Source organism: Sinohyriopsis cumingii, chromosome 1 (assembly GCF_028554795.1).
Source record: "Sinohyriopsis cumingii isolate HCF-2022 chromosome 1, ASM2855479v2, whole genome shotgun sequence".
NCBI classification, from domain to species: domain Eukaryota; kingdom Metazoa; phylum Mollusca; class Bivalvia; order Unionida; family Unionidae; genus Sinohyriopsis; species Sinohyriopsis cumingii.
Window position 1 is genome coordinate 173,348,841 of NC_142961.1, and position 20,069 is coordinate 173,368,909.

The 20,069-nt window shown below is 32.7% G+C and overlaps 1 protein-coding gene across 1 annotated transcript in view; it reads left to right on the forward strand.

Moving 5' to 3' along the window:
- The window catches only part of LOC149808398 (neurexin-1-like), a 335,258-nt gene that overhangs the window by 256,419 nt on the left and 58,770 nt on the right, over positions 1-20,069 (forward strand). Inside the window, exons 13-14 of the mRNA XM_089976649.1 lie at positions 327-499; positions 908-1,079. Of these exons, the coding sequence (XP_089832775.1) occupies positions 327-499; positions 908-1,079 (345 nt within the window). The remainder of the gene's footprint in view (positions 1-326; positions 500-907; positions 1,080-20,069) is intronic.

A 20,069-nucleotide genomic window follows, 5' to 3' on the forward strand; every position in this document is an offset into this window, starting at 1 on the left:
ACACATGATAATAATGATATGCTTAAATAATTCCTTCTTATTTGCCATTAAAAATTCATTGATCCAGTATTTTTGTATACCCATTAAACCTGCCTATAATGGCAAGGAAAGGGATGTGAAAGTTTTTGTTGTTTATGAACGGGTGCCCCTTACAAATCAGAAAAAGTGTGAGGAAAAAAATTGCTTTTTGTGCTAAAATTTGTCACAGAGTGGTATTGAATATAAGTTGAAATCAAAATGTCAAGAATCAAGTTTGACACAATTACCAGAATTTATCAAGTTAAGGATGAGAACATTTTATAAATGATTCTATGTTGTTTGTTTAGTGAGCACTACATACCGGTTTGGGAAAGGACTGATTACATTTGAGTATGGAGAAGGGAAGGATGTGAGCACAAACAGTGACTATCTAGCATTTGGTTTCAAAACAATACAGCACAATGCCAACCTGGTTCGTATCGACAGTAGCAGTGGGGATGACTATATCGAAATGCAGCTGGTAAAAATAACATCTTTCGTTTTTGGTATTTTTTCTTAGGGCTGTGACTTAATGATGACTGGATTCAGTAATTACACCTAGCAGATCTAACAGAGAATTTGGATTCTGTCCAAACTGTAAAATAATAAGCATGGAAGAGATAGTGAAAAATAAGTTGTGTAGAGTATACCTGGCATTACATAACTGCACACATTCATATTGGCTTAAACAGTTAATGAGCTGCAAAACCAAAAAAAATTGTTTCTTATATGATCAGCAGGGACTAGTGATTTAGAAAAATAAATGTTACATTAATAATTGAAAATGTTATCTTGTATAATTTTTTTAAAATTTAATGAGTTTATCAAGAAGTATGGTCTTATGAAAGAATGAAACTTAATGACTGTACTAAAATTTGTTGCTTTCCAGGCTGGAGGAAATCTGGTTGTGGCATATAATATGGGCAAACTGGAACATCCTATCGGAGAATTTTACCACATGGTGAATGATGGGGCCTACCATGTTGTGCGCTTTACAAGAATTGGACCTAATGCCACACTGCAGATTGACACCTGGCCACAGCAGACAAAAACACCTGCAGGTCTGTATACTATGTTGAATTAATATGTCTGCTTAAGTTTAATCTATATTTAGCCCAATCCTTTTATAGGGAAATTAGATCAATGATTTTCATTGACAAGGAAGCTAAGCTGTTTACTTTTACTTTCACACTGGTGCAGAATTTATAAAAGCGCCAGACACTTTGCTAGGCTTCACTGAAATTTGTTGGGAACTCTTGCTTTCCAAACTAGGTAGATGCAGGGAACTCCAGATTTGATGAGTTAAAATGTGACCTAGAAATTATGTTGTTATAACAACCTGTTATAACAGTCTCATAATAAATTAGAAGGGAATCAGCAGTGTGTGTTGTAATTACAAACATATTATTGAATGCAGTATTATTACAGTACTTTTCTTTTCTTATAGTAACGTATTATCAGGAGCTTAAAAGATAATTGGATTTTATTTGTCATTGAGGAAACCTGTCTTAACTTTCCATGTCTCCTTTGTATTAACAGAGGACCAGATACTACTTTACTTGTACCAGTAACTTCCCCTTGTATCCCCTGTAATAGCTGAGGACAAGATACAGATGTTACTTTTAGCAGTAACTTCCCATTGTATCCCCTGTAATAGCTGAGGACAAGATATAGATGTCACATTTAGCAGTTACTTCCCTTGTATCTCCTGTATTAGCAGGAGGGCAGATATAGCTGTTATTTTTTTTACAAGATATAGAATGTTTTACTTTTAGCAGTAACTTTCCTTTGGATCTCCTGTAATAGCTGAGGACCAGATATAGATGTTACTTTTAGCAATAACTTCCCCTTGTATCCCCTGTAATAGCTGAGGACAAGATATAGATGTCACTTTTAGCAGTTACTTCCCTTGTATCTCCTGTATTAGCTGGAGGGCAGATATAGCTCTTATTTTTTAGACAAGATATAGAATGTTTTACCTTTAGCAGTAACTTTCCCTTGGATCCCATGTAATAGCTGAGGACCAGATACAGATGTTACTTTTCCAACAATAACTTCCCCCAGTCACTGCATCATTAGCAGAATGCCAAATATAGATGTTACTTTTCCAACAGTAGCATCCCTTTGTCTCTCTTACAATAACAGGGAGCCAGAATGAATTTTACTTTTCCACAAGTAACTTCCTCTTTTCTTTCTTTACGATAGCAGGGGACCAGAAATAAATGATACTTTTCCAACAGTAAATTCTCTTGTCTCCCCAACATTACCAAAAGGCCAGTTGTAGATGTTAATTTTCCAGTAATGGCATTGTCGTCCAAAATTCTGTTAAATTCTTTTTTTCTTAAAGCCACTTAGCTCCAAAATTTGTCAGTGTATTTCAGCTTTTGTCTGGGGTGTGCTTGCTGGGGTTGTGGAAAGCTATCTATGTGAAGTTTAGTGTCAAAAGGTTTTTAATTTTCATAACATTAATCTGAAATTCATATATGCTAAACTATAAACCTTGATTGATGCATTTATCTTAGGATTACTACTGTCTCTGGCATAGGTTGGTCATAGTGACCTACTTTACATACTCCAGTAATTTAAGTGTTTTGCATTTAATTCCATTTCTCATTCACTGTTGTATTACAGTCATTAAAACTAATGGCTGTATTTATCTTTAGGAAGAATTCTCATAATGGATAATAGCAGGTCACAGCGACTACTTTTTACACTGCATTGATTACATTGAAATTTTCAGGTGAAACATTAGTATAACTTTCTGGCAAAAACAGGTCACAGTGACCTTACATTTCTGTTTGCAGCTGAAGAGTCAAAGGAATCTTTCTGGCTTTGATGAAACTGGTGATAACATTGAAAATGTTTAAATTTTTTGTGTAAGTTTTAAAATACAAAATAACTTTGATATAATTTCCTGAAAATTCAGTTCATTATAAGTTGTGCAAAAAAATTATACCCTTCTATGGTAGGATTGTTATCTCATTGCATATTGTTTCCCTTCTATGGTAGGGTTGTTATCTCACTGCATATTGTTACCCTTCTATGGTAGGATTGTTATCTCACTGCATATTGTTACCCTTCTATGCTAGGATTGTTATCTCACTGCATATTGGAGCCTCCTCCTAGTGCTGTTTCAAGCATATGTGAAGATCCATGGAATCACTGTTCCTGTGTCATATAATCCCTTATAAAGTGTCAAGTCAAATTGAAAATCAAAGCAAAATCAAATGATTTGATTGAAATCTGAAATCAACATTGGGTCTTTCTTATATGTTACAGGATTCATGTTAATTTCTCAAAAATTGAACCAAAACCCCACCTGATTTCTTTGTTACATCTGTCCTATATTAATAAAATTCGCTGCCTTTTTTGCTAACGGGGATATGGATTTTTCTCTTACTGAGCCCCTACTGAGTTCTAGAATAGACCCTAATGTATAATAGAGATTGTATGTTGTACTGAAACATAGCCATATGTATATTTATCAGTATGTTTTCTGTACTGCTGTCTACACTAGATTTAAATATTTGTTGATTTACCAGAATAAACACAGTGAGATATAGTAGTCACTTTTCCACCAATGGCAGCAGCAAGTTACATTTTTCTATATCAATTGCTGCATGCAAGTGAAAACTATTTGATAATATTACCAAAATTGGTACCGTAATATGTCTTAGGTGTCTCACCTGTATGACCATCATGGTGAGCAATGATAAAGGTTTGTGTTCATATTTTAATAGTCAAGTATCTTCTATATCATAGGCTGTATTCATTCTAAAGTTTGGATTATAATGGATCTAAAGTTTATGTGCTGATATGCTAAGAGTTCCTATCTTGTTTGTCTAGTCTGCTTTTGCAGAAAACTTGGTTGATTATTGTGAACAGTGTTTGAAAGTCACATGTCATAATTATTGGTTGCTTCATTTAAATGAAACTTTGGTTTAATTTTACCTTAGGGATAAAGTTTGGTGTAATATTACCATAGTGCTAAACTTTGGTGTAATAATATTACAATAGGGCTAAAGGTTTGGTGTAATATTACTACAGGGCTAAAGTTTGGTGTATTACCATAGGGGTATAGTTTGGTTGTAATATTAAGGGCTAAAGTTTGGGCTAACATTTGGTGTAATATTACAATAAAGCTGTAATATTACCATAAGGCTAAAGTTTTGTGTAATATTACCATAGGGATAATGTTTGGTGTAATAATACCATAGGGCTAAAGTTTGGTGTAATATTACCATATGGATAATGTTTGATGTAATAATACCATAGGACTAAAGTTTGGTGTAATATTACCATATGGATAATGTTTGATGTAATAATACCATAGGGCTAAAGTTTGGTGTAATATTACCATAGGGATAATGTTTGGTGTAATAATACCATAGGACTAAAGTTTGGTGTAATATTATCATAGGGGTATAGTTTGGTTTAATATTACCATAGGGCTACAGTTTGGTGTAATATTACCATATGGATAATGTTTGGTGTAATAATACCATAGGACTAAAGTTTGGTGTAATATTACCATATGGATAATGTTTGATGTAATAATACCATAGGGCTAAAGTTTGGTGTAATATTACCATAGGGATAATGTTTGGTGTAATAATACCATAGGACTAAAGTTTGGTGTAATATTATCATAGGGGTATAGTTTGGTTTAATATTACCATAGGGCTACAGTTTGGTGTAATATTACCATATGGATAATGTTTGGTGTAATAATACCATAGGACTAAAGTTTGGTGTAATATTACCATAGGGATAATGTTTGATGTAATAATACCATAGGGCTAAAGTTTGGTGTAATATTACCATAGGGGTAATGTTTGGTGTAATAATACCATAGGACTAAAGTTTGGTGTAATATTATCATAGGGGTATAGTTTGGTTTAATATTACCATAGGGCTACAGTTTGGTGTAGTATTAAAATAAAGCTGTAATATTACCATAGGTCTAAAGTTTGGGGTAATATTCCCATAGCAAAAACGTTTGGTGTAATATTAAGATAGGGCTAAAGTATATTATAAAATTACCATAGGGATAAAGTTTGGTGTAATATTACCATAGGGCTAAAGTATATTATACTATTATCATAGGGCTAAAGTTTGGTGTAATAATACCTTAGGGCTACACTTTGGTGTGATAATATTACAATAGGACTAAAGTTTGGTGTAATAAAATCATAGGGATAAAGTTTGGCATAATATTACAACTGGGATAAAGTTTAGTGTAATATTACCATAGGGATTAAAGTTTACACACTGATATGCTGGGAGTTTCTGTCTTGCCTGCTTACACAAAAAGCAAGTTTCATCATAGTAAATGATGTTTATGTTTCATCATTCTAAATGATGTTCATGTTTTGTGTTAAAATGTTTGGAACGTCACATATGTTCGACATCAGTTGCTGATCTACCGTTTGCTTGTGGATATACCAGGTACTACTGTCTTGCTTTCTTCAGCACTATGGTAAGCTGTGTTAATGTTTTGTGTGAAAGTCTATGAAAGTTAGATATGGGGGTTATTATCAACATGGATATGGAGGCCACATATGGGTTTGTTATGGACAAGCATATGGAAACAGGCAAGATACATTGGGTTCCACAGAATATTTATGTTGATGCAGAAAGCAATTTACAAGAGAAATTCAGAATCTGAACTTCAACTCAATTCAACCAGTAATTACAATCCAAATGTGCTATGGGTTTTTGTTTAATAATAATAATAATAATAATAATAATAATAATAATAATAATAATAATAATGATAATAATAATATATCATGACCTTTCAAAAGTGAGAATCAAATGGTTAAAAGAAATTGATAATTTAAGAAATGTTTTATTTTTAACTCACTGTCATTTCTTTTCATCATTGCTTTCATGGAGTGAATATCAACCTTAATTTTGTTGAATTTTATATAAAAGTACATATTTTATATAATATATCATGAAATTGTATGCAGAATTGTAACATTAAATATGTATACATTGTAAGGAAAGTATAACCTTCATGCTGTAAAAGGAATTTTTTGCATTGTTTTTGATTTTCTTTTACAAAACTTAAATGCATTTCCAAATGGTAATTGTTGTTTGAATTTTATATACTATATGCTTATGTATGCTGAATATTTGAAACTGCATTTGACCTTGAACTTGTATCATCCTTGTGAGGACTAGTCAGGCAGAAAGATGGCTGTGTGTCCTGTTGGTAGATTAATTGCCATGTTTGATTATTCAAAAGAGACAAGAAAACATGAGAGATACTATTCAAAAGAGACAAAGAAACATATGAGAGATATTATTCAAAAGAGACAAGGAACATATGAGAGATATTATTCAAAATAGACAAGAAAACATATGAGAGATATTATTCAAAATAGACAAGAAAACATATGAGATGTAGTCAATTTTTGAGCAAATAGACAGAGATAATCAATCTCAGCATGTAGAAACAATAGAATTGCAGTTCTCTTCAGCCAATCCATTTCTCACAACTACTAAATAATACTACACTAGAGGATTCTTTATGCAGCAAGTCATAAATAAACCATCCATGCTACAAAATGACAATCAAACAGATGCAAGGTTTCTTATAGTGAAGACAAGACAGTAATTCTTGTAAAGAAGTAATTAGCTTATTGGCCTAGTAACACTTTCTAGCAGTGAAGTTAGGACAGTAATCTCCATAAAGTAGTAACTAGCTTAATGGCCTAGTGACACTTTCTAGCAGTGGTTAGGACAGTAATCTCCATAAAGAAGTAACCAGCTTAATGGCCTTGTGACACTTTTCTAGCCGTGAAGAAAAAGAAAGCCAAGACTTTATTACACACAGGTTTTATTGCTTACAAAATATGAGGTATATAAGAAAAAGAACATTAATTTAGAACATGATATCATTACATAATTCTAAACATGGATTACAAAATTTGGAAAATATGATATAATGACCTGCAAATATTTTCAAGAGTTGCATGTTACCTATATTGATTAATTGATTATATTTATAAACATTAGTCCTGGAAATATAAAAATGAAACAGTCATGTCTTTTATCATGAAAATAATGACAGAATATTATAATATCAGACACATAACTGCTATAACACACCATGTCACATACAAAACATGATTTTGGACACCAAAATTGGACACCCAAAACCCACAAGGTCATGTTTTGAAAAACATGATTTTCAGGAATCTTGGCCCCAACATTTCTTCAACAACAAAATATTACACTTTTTTACCACTGTGATATATGCATGTGAGCTTTAGTATGTTTGTCAATGGGGAAACCTATCCTCAGGGTCAGATAAACAACCACCCTTCAGAGATTACATAAGTTGATAGGCTGACAATGGGTAGGTTGATGTGTCATGTCAAATTCTCTGTGGAGAGTCCATTTAGCTAATTTGCATAGGTAAAGTAAGCAAAGTAGAACCCAATTCATCAGAAGTACATCAAAAATATGTGCTGAGGAACAGATGTTATTACACATCACTGCAGTGATTGATAATGTTGATATTTTCAGAGGCATTATGTTTGGAAGATATAGTGTAACTTCTATGTCCATTTCATATTTAAATGATTTTAAGTTTTTTAGGAATAGGACAACAGTAACGGAGATGAGTTCTCCCCTTGTCTTACACCTTTTTCATGTGAGAGAAAACCTAGACACATAATTTGATATCATTATAAGTATTTAATATAACACTAAATCACTCTGCACTGGTGCCTTTTGAATATAACTTATACCATAATCCAGTTCTCCATACATTAACAGAAGCACTTTTAAAATAAACAAAAGTACAAAGATTCAACAAGGCTGTACTTGTTTGATGTAGTGTTCCTGAATCTAGTAATCCTTATAAAGAAGGAATTAGCTTAATTGTGATATTACATTATGGTTTAGGAGTTTTCAAAAAGATATTTTTCTTACAAGTCATTCTTTAGGACAGATCTAATTACTGTAAACTTTTTTTTTGTGGAGTTCCAAACCTATTGAATATCTTGTCACTAATTCTCATGAATTGATGGTCATATCAACATAAGGTTTTCACACAAAGTCTTCTAATGGTGTCTAGTTAGTCCTAATTTAAAATTATTCCAATCTTTAACATCCCAATTTGGCTGCTACAGTGGCTTATTTGAAAATCTTTTAGCTGAAGAATATCAGACATGGTTCAAACATTAAACAATTACACATGAGAAATGTCTTTCTTTAAATCCTGGAAATTCTTTTTGGACAGTAATGCATCAGTTCCTTTGACAAACTCTTGTTTTTTTTATATGTACAGGCCCCAAATATTGTATAATATGCATTGTATTTAAATCAACAACAAAAAAAAACAAACTACAATGCAAGGGAAACAATCCACATACAATGTGCTGTAGTTAAACTGGACAAGACTATTGTTGTTGACCTGATCAGATTAACTCACCTGTGAGATAAATGGCTAAAATTTTGAATGCAATATCAGTAGTATCATATAGAGACAACATTTGGCTGAATAAAATGATGATATTATGTTTCAACAAAAAGAGACCACCTTGCTGGAGGCCAACTAAAGTTAAATATTGTTTATAAAGAACACTAAGGGAACCACAACATTCTTTCCATTGTAGAAATATGTCCTTTAATTAGAGGTCAAATCTGTGAATTCACAATTTTGTGGTGTCCCAATTTTCATGGATTTTTTTCCATTGCTGCAAACTATGAATTTATAAAATCAATGAACATTGATCATCATGTGAAATCTATAGGACTACTTTCAATGAACAAGGATCATTCTGTAAAAAATGTAGGACTCTTTCCAATGAACATTGGTCATTCTTTGAAATATATAGGACTCCTTCAAATGAACATGGATCATTCTGTGAAAACTGTAGGACACCTTCCAGTGAATACAGATCATCCTGTGAAAAGTGTAGGACTCCTTCCACAATCCATAAATTTCCATATCAGTGAAAAAAAATGAATTTTTCATAAAACCATAAAAATAATAAATTTCCAGTATGCATATAAAATGAATCAGAAGGTTTGCTATTATGTGGATATGTCTGATAAGACAAGGTTTGCTATTATGTGGATATGTCTGATAAGACAAGGTTTGCTATTATGTGGAGATGTCTGATAAGACAAGGTTTGCTATTATGTGGAGATGTCTGATAAGACAAGGTTTGCTATTATGTGGAGATGTCTGATAAGACAAGTTTTACAGTAGAATATTCTTACCCATCTTTTGCTAGTCAAGTTATCCACTTTGTTCCATATCATCATGTGGCATATGTAGCTAAGCAAAGCAGTGTTATAAATAAGTACCTTCCCATTGTCCATAGCAAGCAGTGTTATAAATAAGAACCTTCCCATTGTCCATAGCAAGCAGTGTTATAAATAAGTACCTTCCCATTGTCCATAGCAAGCAGTGTTACAAATAAGTACCTTCCCATTGTCCATAGCAAGCAGTGTTATAAATAAGTACCTTCCCATTGTCCATTGCAAGCAGATCATTATCCAGACAGAGAGCTTGTTACTTGACCAATTCAGCTCCAGTTTGGTGGCATCTATGATGTCCACATATCTTGACTTAAAAAATGACATATTTGAAAGGTTGGTGTTAGAGAACTTTCATTGTGACATGTGTGATTGTCTATGGAAGCTGTTATGATTATTCTCAACTATCTTCAGAGGTCAATACAATAAGCAATCTGATTGGATCAGTTTCTTTTAGTGCATCAAATCAGATAGTAGAGTAGTAGATACTATTCAGGTTAGCTAAATGTACCAAGGGTCAATATAAACTGAAGTAGAACAATGACATATGGTTAGTGACAATACATTTTACCTGTTGTCCCTTTTCACTGGAAGCCGCTCCCATTTCCCATTTGTATGTAAATATTTGGAACCTTCCAGAATGAAATTTTCCATTAGGTAATAGTTTTTTTTATAGGAAATGATAATTGTGACCTCAGGTCAAGTAGAGCACTATATAATCTTGTTTATCTTGAAATTATTTATTCATGCTGTAAGAGATGAGCAGAATCATTGTATTTTCATTTTGTCTAGTGTTTCATTTGGGCTAGAATTTATTTATTCAAAACCGGTTCTTCCTCCACCACTAATACTGGCCGCCATGTATAGCCTATCATGTGCTGAAAAATGGCGTTAAACCCTACAACAACAACAACAAATTTATTAAAATTATTCTTCTCTGGAAATACAGTGTCAAAAATAACATTCTTGGAAATTAAGACTTGAATTTATAGTTACATTTAAATATGGATATATTCATGGATGGTATTATTGTGATTCAACAAAAAACTGCTGACACATCACTATGAGACAGACCACCACAGGCACATCAACACTTTCAGTGTTAGATTTATTTTGGAATACCACACAAGTTTATTCAGAACTTTAATCATTAGGACTTGTGTTAAAATTTCTAGGATTATTTGGAATTTAATTTGCAATCCTATAAGTTCTTTTTAAATTTTTCATTTTGTATTATAGGGAAATAAATTATTTGTTGAATTTTACAAAACTTGTTGGTTCTCACTCATTTATATTACTTATTTTTTTACCATAGACTCGTAATACTACAATTTGACTTATTTATAGAGACATGTGGCATTCCGAGACAGAGACTTAGTAAACTGCCTTGTTATAGAAGATCACATCAGAAATTTGTATTGATTTTCATGGGCCTGTGAAATGGTGAAAAGAATATAATATTTTATGACTGTACACATTGTTATTGATACTTGTCTGCCACACCATCCTCAACAATGTAATTATTTCCAGAAATTTGCCTGAATTTCTGAAAACAAATTTCCATTCATCATGCAAAATATGAAAGTATTTAATAAGTTTGAAACAACAGATTTTAGTCAATATTTGCTAACTTGGCAGTCAATAGACATACCACAAGGTTTTGCCAGAATTGAAACAATTCAGGGTGCCATATAATTGCTATGTTCCCTTAACATATCAACCATGATTGTCTAGAGCCATACAAGGCATCTTGCCCAATTAAAGTCTACATTAATAGCCCTACTTTGCACGTGGTAGCTAATGGGAATCTTCCAGAATTTGTTTGTCTTTGATGAAAACCTGGAATTAGAAAGATTCACAAAATTGAAAGAAAATGTAAGGCTACTTTTAGAACAAGATCCATTTAGGACAAAAATAATTTAGCTTTCCATCATTTTGTTTGTTAATTTACTCCGGAAATGAAAATTTATATCAATTCTCAAATGCAGAAGGTTTACACTCAGCAGTTTTGTTTTGTCTTACAGCCAGGGTTTCTCTATTTGTTCCCTTTGTATAGAAGTTTGGTTAATTTTTTTGAGAAATATCCTAGTGTATTTTACATATCACAGTGCCACTAAGAAGTCTTTCAGTCTCTGCAGTTGTCCAAGCCTTTTGATATTGTTTATGGACAAGGTCAAGGTCACTTCCAAATTTGATAACAAGTCATGATTATCTTTAGGCCTGGTTTTTTGCTGTCATTTTCGTTTGGGGTTTTCCTTGCTGTCTTTGTGAAGCCTTTTTTCTTTGAGGTTTTTCTTGCTGTTTTTGTAATGGCCATTTCCTTTGAGGTCTTCCTCACTGTTTTTATAAAGGCCATTTTCTCTGAGATTTTCCTTGCTGTTTTTTGTAAAGTCTTTTTCCTTTGTGGATTTCCTCGCTGTTTTTGTAAAGGCCATTTCCTTTGAGATTTTCCTTGCTGTTTTTTGTAAAGTCTTCTTTCTTTTGTGGATTTCCTCGCTGCTTTTGTAAAGTCTTTTCACCTTTATGGTTTTTCTTGTTGTTTTTATTTGCATTGATATCTTATAATATTATCTGTGGACAAATGTGACTAAAAATTGTTCAGTTCATTTGAAGAATGAAATTTCAAGTACCTACAGAAACATTATTGTTTCACTGTTTACATTGTCCTGATCTTTTTACATTAAATGAATCAAGTAACTTCTCAATTTTCTATTGATCACAGTAAGCCAAAGAGATTTTCTAGGATTTTCCCAGTTAACACTTTTCACTTCATGATCATGTTATTTACTGGATATGTTTGGGGAGTTACAATTGTGGTATGTTATGTTGTAATTTTAATCTTGTATCTAATTTTCGTGCACTCTACGTGTGATAACCCCATGAAAACAGAAATCTAATCTTATGTCTTAATGTAATTTATGATGGTAACTAGATTAATATAAGGACTTCCTTGATGAGACATTATAAGAGCAAGAGAACAAGAGACTGGTTGTAAATAGACTTCTGATGATAACTAGCATTACAACTAAATAATGTAAGGATAAATTAGTACACATACTAACATTACAACTAAATGATGTAAGCATAAATTAGTACATGTATTAACATTACAACTAAAAGATGTAAGCATGAATTAGTACATGTATTAACATTACAACTAAATGATGTAAGCGTAAATTAGTACATGCACTAACATTGCAACTAAATGATATAAGCATAAATTAGTACATGTAATAGCATGATATAAGGATAAATTAGTACATGCACTAACATTACAACTAAATGATGTAAGCATAAATTAGTACATGTACAAACATGATGTAAGCATAAATTAGTACATGCACTAGCATTACAACTAAATACATATGAGAGATATTATTCAAAAGAGACAAGGAACATATGAAAGATATTATTTAAAATAGACAAGGAGACATATGAGAGATATTATTCAAAATAGACAAGGAAACATATGAGATATTATTCAAAAGAGACAAGGAACATATGAAAGATATTATTCAAAATAGACAAGGAAACATATGAGAGATATTATTCAAAATAGACAAGGAAACATATGAGATATTATTCAAAATAGACAAGGAAACATACGAGATGTAGTCAGTTTTTGAAGAAATAGATAATCAATCTCAGCATGTAGAAACAATAGAATTGCAGTTCTCTTCAGCCAATCCATTTCTCACAACTACTAAATAATACATCATTAGAGGATTCTTTATGCAGCAAGTCATAAATAAACCAGCCATGCCACAAAATGACAATCAAACAGATGCAAGGTTTCTTATAGTGAAGACAAGACAGTAATTCTTGTAAAGAAGTAATTAGCTTATTGGCCTAGTAACACTTTCTAGCAGTGAAGTTAGGACAGTAATCTCCATAAAGTAGTAACTAGCTTAATGGCCTAGTGACACTTTCTAGCAGTGGTTAGGACAGTAATCTCCATAAAGAAGTAACTAGCTTAATGGCCTTGTGACACTTTTCTAGCTGTGAAGAAAAAGAAAGCCAAGACTTTATTACACACAGGTTTTATTGCTTACAAAATATGAGGTATATAAGAAAAAGAACATTAATTTAGAACATGATATCATTACATAATTCTAAACATGGATTACAAAATTTGGAAAACACGATATAATGACCTGCAAATATTTTCAAGAGTTGCATGTTACCTATATTGATTAATTTATTATATTTATAAACATTAGTCCTGGAAATGTAAAAATGAAACATTTATGTCTTTTATCATGAAAATAATTAAAATTTTATAATATTAAACATGGGGCCCAGAGTGGCCGAGTGGTCTAAAGTGTTCTCCATTATGGATCACTGCCATCTCACCTCTGTCTGCATGGGTTCAAGTCTCAGATTCAGCCAATGTGGGTCTGTGAGAAAGCTTGCCAGTAGCTTCTCATGTGTCAGTGGTTCTTTCCAGTGTTTTCCCAGGTTCTTCCTCCACCATTAATACTGGCCACCATGTATAGCCTATTGTGTGCTGAAAAATGGCATTAAACCCCACAATGACAACAACAACAATAATATTAGACACCTACCCGCTATAACACACCATAAAAACATGATTTTGGACACCCAAATTGCATGCCCAAAACCCACAACAAGGTCATGTTTTGAAAAACATGATTTTCAGGAATCTTGGCCTTAAAGTTTTTTCCACAACAAAACAACTAGACTTTTTTTACCACTGTGATATATGCATGAGAGCTTTAGTATGTGTGTCAACAGGAAAAGGTCCTGCTCAAGGCTCAGTTAATCCTATCCTCAAGGTCAGATAAACAACCACCGTTCAGAGATTACATAAGTTGAATGGCTGACAATGGGTAGGTTGATGTGTCATGTCAAATTCTCTGTGGGAGAGTCCATTTAGCTAATTTGCATAGGTAAAGTAAGCAAAGTAGAATCCAATTCATCTGAAGTACATCAAAAATATGTGCTGAGGAACAGATGTTATTACACATCACTGCAGTGATTGATAATGTTGATATTTTCAGAGGCATTATGTTTGGAAGATATAGAGTAACTTCTATGTCCATTTCCTATTAAAATGATTTTAAGTTTTTTAGGAATAGGACAACAGTAACGGAGATGAGTTCTCCCCTTGTCTTACACCTTTTTCATGTGAGAGAAAACCTAGACACATAATTTGATATCATTATAAGTATTTAATATAACACTAAATCACTCTGCACTGGTGCCTTTTGAATATAACTTATACCATAATCCAGTTCTCCATACATTAACAGAAGCACTTTTAAAATAAACAAAAGTACAAAGATTCAACAAGGCTGTACTTGTTTGATGTAGTGTTCCTGAATCTAGTAATCCTTATAAAGAAGGAATTAGCTTAATTGTGATATTACATTATGGTTTAGGAGTTTTCAAAAAGATATTTTTCTTACAAGTCATTCTTTAGGACAGATCTAATTACTGTAAACTTTTTTTTTGTGGAGTTCCAAACCTATTGAATATCTTGTCACTAATTCTCATGAATTGATGGTCATATCAATGTAAGGTTCTCACCCAAAGGCTTCTAATAGTGTCTAGTTAGTCCTAATTTTAAATTATTCCAATCTTACATCCCAATTAGGCTGCTACAGTGGCTTATTTGAAAATCTTTTAGCTGAAGAATATCAGACATGGTTCAAACATTCAAGAATTACACAGAAGAAATGTCTTTCTTTAAATCCTGGAAATTCTTTTTGGACAGTAATGTATCAGTCCCTTTGACAAACTCTTGTTTTTATATGTACAGGCCCCAAATATTGTGTAATATGCATTGTATTTAAATCAACAAAAAAAAAACTACAATGCAAGGGACACAATCCACATACAATGTGCTGTAGTTAAACTGGACAAGACTATTGTTGTTGAACTGATCAGATTAACTCACCTGTGAGATAAATGGCTAAAATTTTGAATGCAATCTCAGTAGTGTCATATAGAGACAACATTTGGCTGAATAAAATGATGATATTATGTTTCAACAAAAAGAGACCACCTTGCTGGAGGCCAACTAAAGTTAAATATTGTTTATAAAGAACACTAAGGGAACCACGACATTCTTTCCATTGTAGAAATATGTCCTTTAATTAGAGGTTAAATATGTGAGTTCACAATTTTATGGTGTCCCAATTTTCATGGATTTTTTTCCATTGCTGCAAACTATAAATTTATAAAACCAATGAAAATTGGTCATTCTGTGAAATCTATAGGACTCCTTCAATGAACAAGGATCATTCTGTAAAAAATGTAGGACTCCTTCCAATGAACATTGGTCATTCTTTGAAATATATAGGACTCCTTCAAATGAACATGGATCATTCTGTGAAAAATGTTGGACTCCTTGCAATGAACAATGATCATTCTTTAAAAACTGTAGGACTCCTTCTAATGAAAATGGATCACTCTATGAAAAATGTTGGACTCCATTGAACACATATCATCCTGTGAAACATGTAGGACTCCTTCCACAATCCATAAATTCCCATACCAGTGGAAAAAAATTATTTTTCACAAAACCAGAAAAATAAATAAATTTCCTGTATGCATATAAAATGAATCAGAAGGTTTGCTCTTATGTGGAGATGTCTGATAAGACAAGGTTTGCTATTATGTGGAGATGTCTGATAAGACAAGGTTTGCTATTATGTGGAGATGTCTGATAAGTTTTACAGTAGAATATTCTTACCCATCTTTTGCTAGTCAAGTTATCCACTTTGTTCCATATCATCATGTGGCATATGTAGCTAGGCAAAGCAGTGCTATAAATAAGTACCTTCTTATTGTCCATAGCAAGCAGTGTTATAAATAAGTACCTTCCCATTGTCCATAGCAAGCAGTGTTATAAATAAGTACCTTCCCATTGTCCATAGCAAGCAGTGTTATAAATAAGTACCTTCTTATTGTCCATAGCAAGCAGTGCTATAAATAAGTACCTTCTTATTGTCCATAGCAAGCAGTGTTATAAATAAGTACCTTCCCATTGTCCATAGCAAGCAGTGCTATAAATAAGTACCTTCTTATTGTCCATAGCAAGCAGTGTTATAAATAAGTACCTTCTTATTGTCCATAGCAAGCAGTGCTAAGTACCTTCTTATTGTCCATAGCAAGCAGTGTTATAAATAAGTACCTTCTTATTGTCCATAGCAAGCAGTGTTATAAATAAGTACCTTCTTATTGTCCATAGCAAGCAGTGCTATAAATAAGTACCTTCTTATTGTCCATAGCAAGCAGTGTTATAAATAAGTACCTTCTTATTGTCCATAGCAAGCAGTGCTATAAATAAGTACCTTCTTATTGTCCATAGCAAGCAGTGTTATAAATAAGTACCTTCCCATTGTCCATAGCAAGCAGTGCTATAAATAAGTACCTTCTTATTGTCCATAGCAAGCAGTGTTATAAATAAGTACCTTCTTATTGTCCATAGCAAGCAGTGCTATAAATAAGTACCTTCTTATTGTCCATAGCAAGCAGTGTTATAAATAAGTACCTTCCCATTTGTCCATAGCAAGCAGTGTTATAAATAAGTACCTTCTTATTGTCCATAGCAAGCAGTGCTATAAATAAGTACCTTCTTATTGTCCATAGCAAGCAGTGTTATAAATAAGTACCTTCCCATTGTCCATAGCAAGCAGTGTTATAAATAAGTACCTTCTTATTGTCCATAGCAAGCAGTGCTATAAATAAGTACCTTCTTATTGTCCATAGCAAGCAGTGTTATAAATAAGTACCTTCCCATTTGTGCATAGCAAGCAGTGTTATAAATAAGTACCTTCCCATTGTCCATAGCAAGCAGTGTTATAAATAAGTACCTTCCCATTTGTCTATAGCAAGCAGATCCATTATCCAGGCAGAGAACTTGTTACTTGACCAATTCAGCTCCAAATTGGTGGCATCTATGATGTCCACATATCTTGACTTAAAAAATGACATATTTGAAAGGTTGGTGTTAGAGAACTTTCATTGTGACATATGTGATTGTCTATGGAAGCTGTTATGATTATTCCCAACTATCTTCAGAGGTCAATACAACAAACAATCTGATTGGATCAGTTTCTTTTAGTGCATCCAATCAGATAGAGTAGTAAATACTATTCAGGTTAGCTAAATGTTCTTGTTCTTGTTGTAGGGTTTAGCACCATTTTTCAGCACACGATAGGCTATACATGGCGGTTAGTATTAATGGTGGAGGAAGAACCCAGGAAAACCCCAGAAAGAACCACTGACCCATGAAGAGCTACTGGCAAGCTTTCTCACATACCCACATTATCTGAATCCGAGATTCAAACCCACACAGACAGAGGTGAGATGGCATTGATCCATAACGGAGAGCGCTTTAGACCACTCGGCCACTCAGGGACCCGGTTAGCTAAATATGCCAAGGGTCAATATAAACTGAAGTAGAACAATTACATATGGTTAGTGACAATACATTTTACCTGTTGTCCCTTTTCACTGGAAGCCGCTCCCATTTCCCCTTTCATTGCAAAAGGGGAAAAGGGATGACCTCGTAAGAGAAGAACTTTTGTAGACTGTATAAGTAATTCTTAAGGCATAAAATAGAGCATGCTGATAGCAAACTTCAACTTTCACCTTCAGATACATTATGTACACTACTGCTATGTATATTTAATTTGCATTGTTTGTTGTTTTTTTAAATTCATTATGTGCTATTGATAATTATATTTTGGACTTGACCTTGTCCGAAACCAAGCTCATTTTCTACCTGATCTGAATCATGGATTTTGGTTATTGCAATCTGGGTCCAGAGCACTGAAAATTCCCCATGAAATGCCAGGTCTACCTGTTGTTTACCATATTTTATATTATAATTTTAGTTACAGACCTTCTAATGATAACTAAGATTTTTGTATGTAAACATTTGGAACCTTCCAGAATGAAATTTGCCATTAGGTAATAGTAATTTTTTAATAGGAAATGATAATTGTGACCTCAGGTCAAGTAGAGCACTATATAATCTTGTTTATCTTGAAATTATTCATTCATGCTGTAAGAGCTGAGCAGAATCAATTGTGTTATTGTTGTGTCTAGTCTTTCATTTGGGCTGGAATTTATTTATTCAAATTCTCTGGAAATACAGTCAAAAATAACATTGTTGGAAATCAAGACTTGAATTTATAGTTACATTTAAATATGGATATATTCATGGATGGTGTTATTGTGATTCAACAAAAAACTTCTGACACATCACTATGAGACAGACCATCACAGGCACATTAACACTTTCAGTGTTAGATTAATTTTGAAATACCACACAAGTTTATTCAGAACTTTAATCATTAGGACTTATGTTAGAAATTCTAGGATTATTTGGAATTTAATTTGCAATCCTGTAAGGTCTTTCTAAATTTTTCATTTTGTATTATAGAGAAATAAATTAGTTGTTGAATTTTACAAAACTTGTTGGTTCTCACTCATTTATATTACTTATTTTTTTACCATAGACTCGTAATACTACAATTTGACTTATTTATAGAGACATGTGGCATTCCGAGACAGAGACTTAGTAAACTGCCTTGTTATGGAAGATTGCATCAGAAATTTGTATTGATTTTTATGGGCCTGTGAAATGGTGAAAAGAAATATATTTTATGACTGTACACATGGTTATTGATACTTGTCTACCACACCATCCTCAACAATGTCATTATTTCCAGAAAATTGCCTCAGTTTCAGAAAACAAATTTCCATCCATCATGCAAAATATGAAAATATTTAATAAGTTGCAAACAACAGATTTTAGTCAATATTTGCTAACTTGGCAGTCAATATACATACCACAAGGTTTTGCCAGAATTGAAACAATTCAGGGTGCCATATAATTGCTATGTTCCCTTAACATATCAACCATGATTGTCTAGAGCCATACAAGGCATCTTGCCCAATTAAAGTCTACATTGATAGCCCTACTTTGCACGTGGTAGCTAATGGGAATCTTCCAGAATTTGTTTGTCTTTGATGCAAACCTGGAATTAGAAAGATTCACAAAATTGAAAGAAAATGTAAGGCTACTTTTAGAACAAGATCCATTTAGGACAAAAATAATTTAGCTTTCCATCATTTTGTTTGTTAATTTACTCCAGAAATGAAAGTTTATATCAATTCTCAAATTCAGAAGGTTTACACTCTGCAGTTTGTTTTGTCTTTCACCCATAGTTTCTCTATTTGTTCCCTTTGTATAGAAGTTTGGTTAATTTTTGGGGGAAATATCCTAGTGTATTTTAAATATCACCATGCCACTAAGAAACCTTTTAATCTCTGCAGATGTCCAAGTCTTTTGATATTGTTTATGGACAAGGTCAAGGTCACTTTCAAATTTGATAACAAGTCATGATTATCTTTAGGCCTGGTTTTTTGCTGTCATTTTCCTTTGGGGTTTTCCTTGCTGTCTTTGGAAAGTCATTTTTCCTTTGATGTTTTCTTTGCTTTTTTGTAATGTCTTTTATCCTTGGAGGTTTTCCTTGTTGTTTTTGTTTAATCATTTTTCTTTGATGTTTTCCTTACAGTTTTTGTAAAGGCTATTTCCTTTGAGATTTTGCTTGCTGTTTTTGTGTATAAAAAAAATTCCGTTGTGGATTTCCTTGCTGCTTTTGTAAAGTCTTTTCTCTTTTGAGGTTTTTCTTGCTGTTTTTATTTGCATTGATATCTTATAATATTATCTGTTGACAAATGTGACTTAAAAATTGTTACGTTCATTTGAAGAATGAAATTTAAAGTAC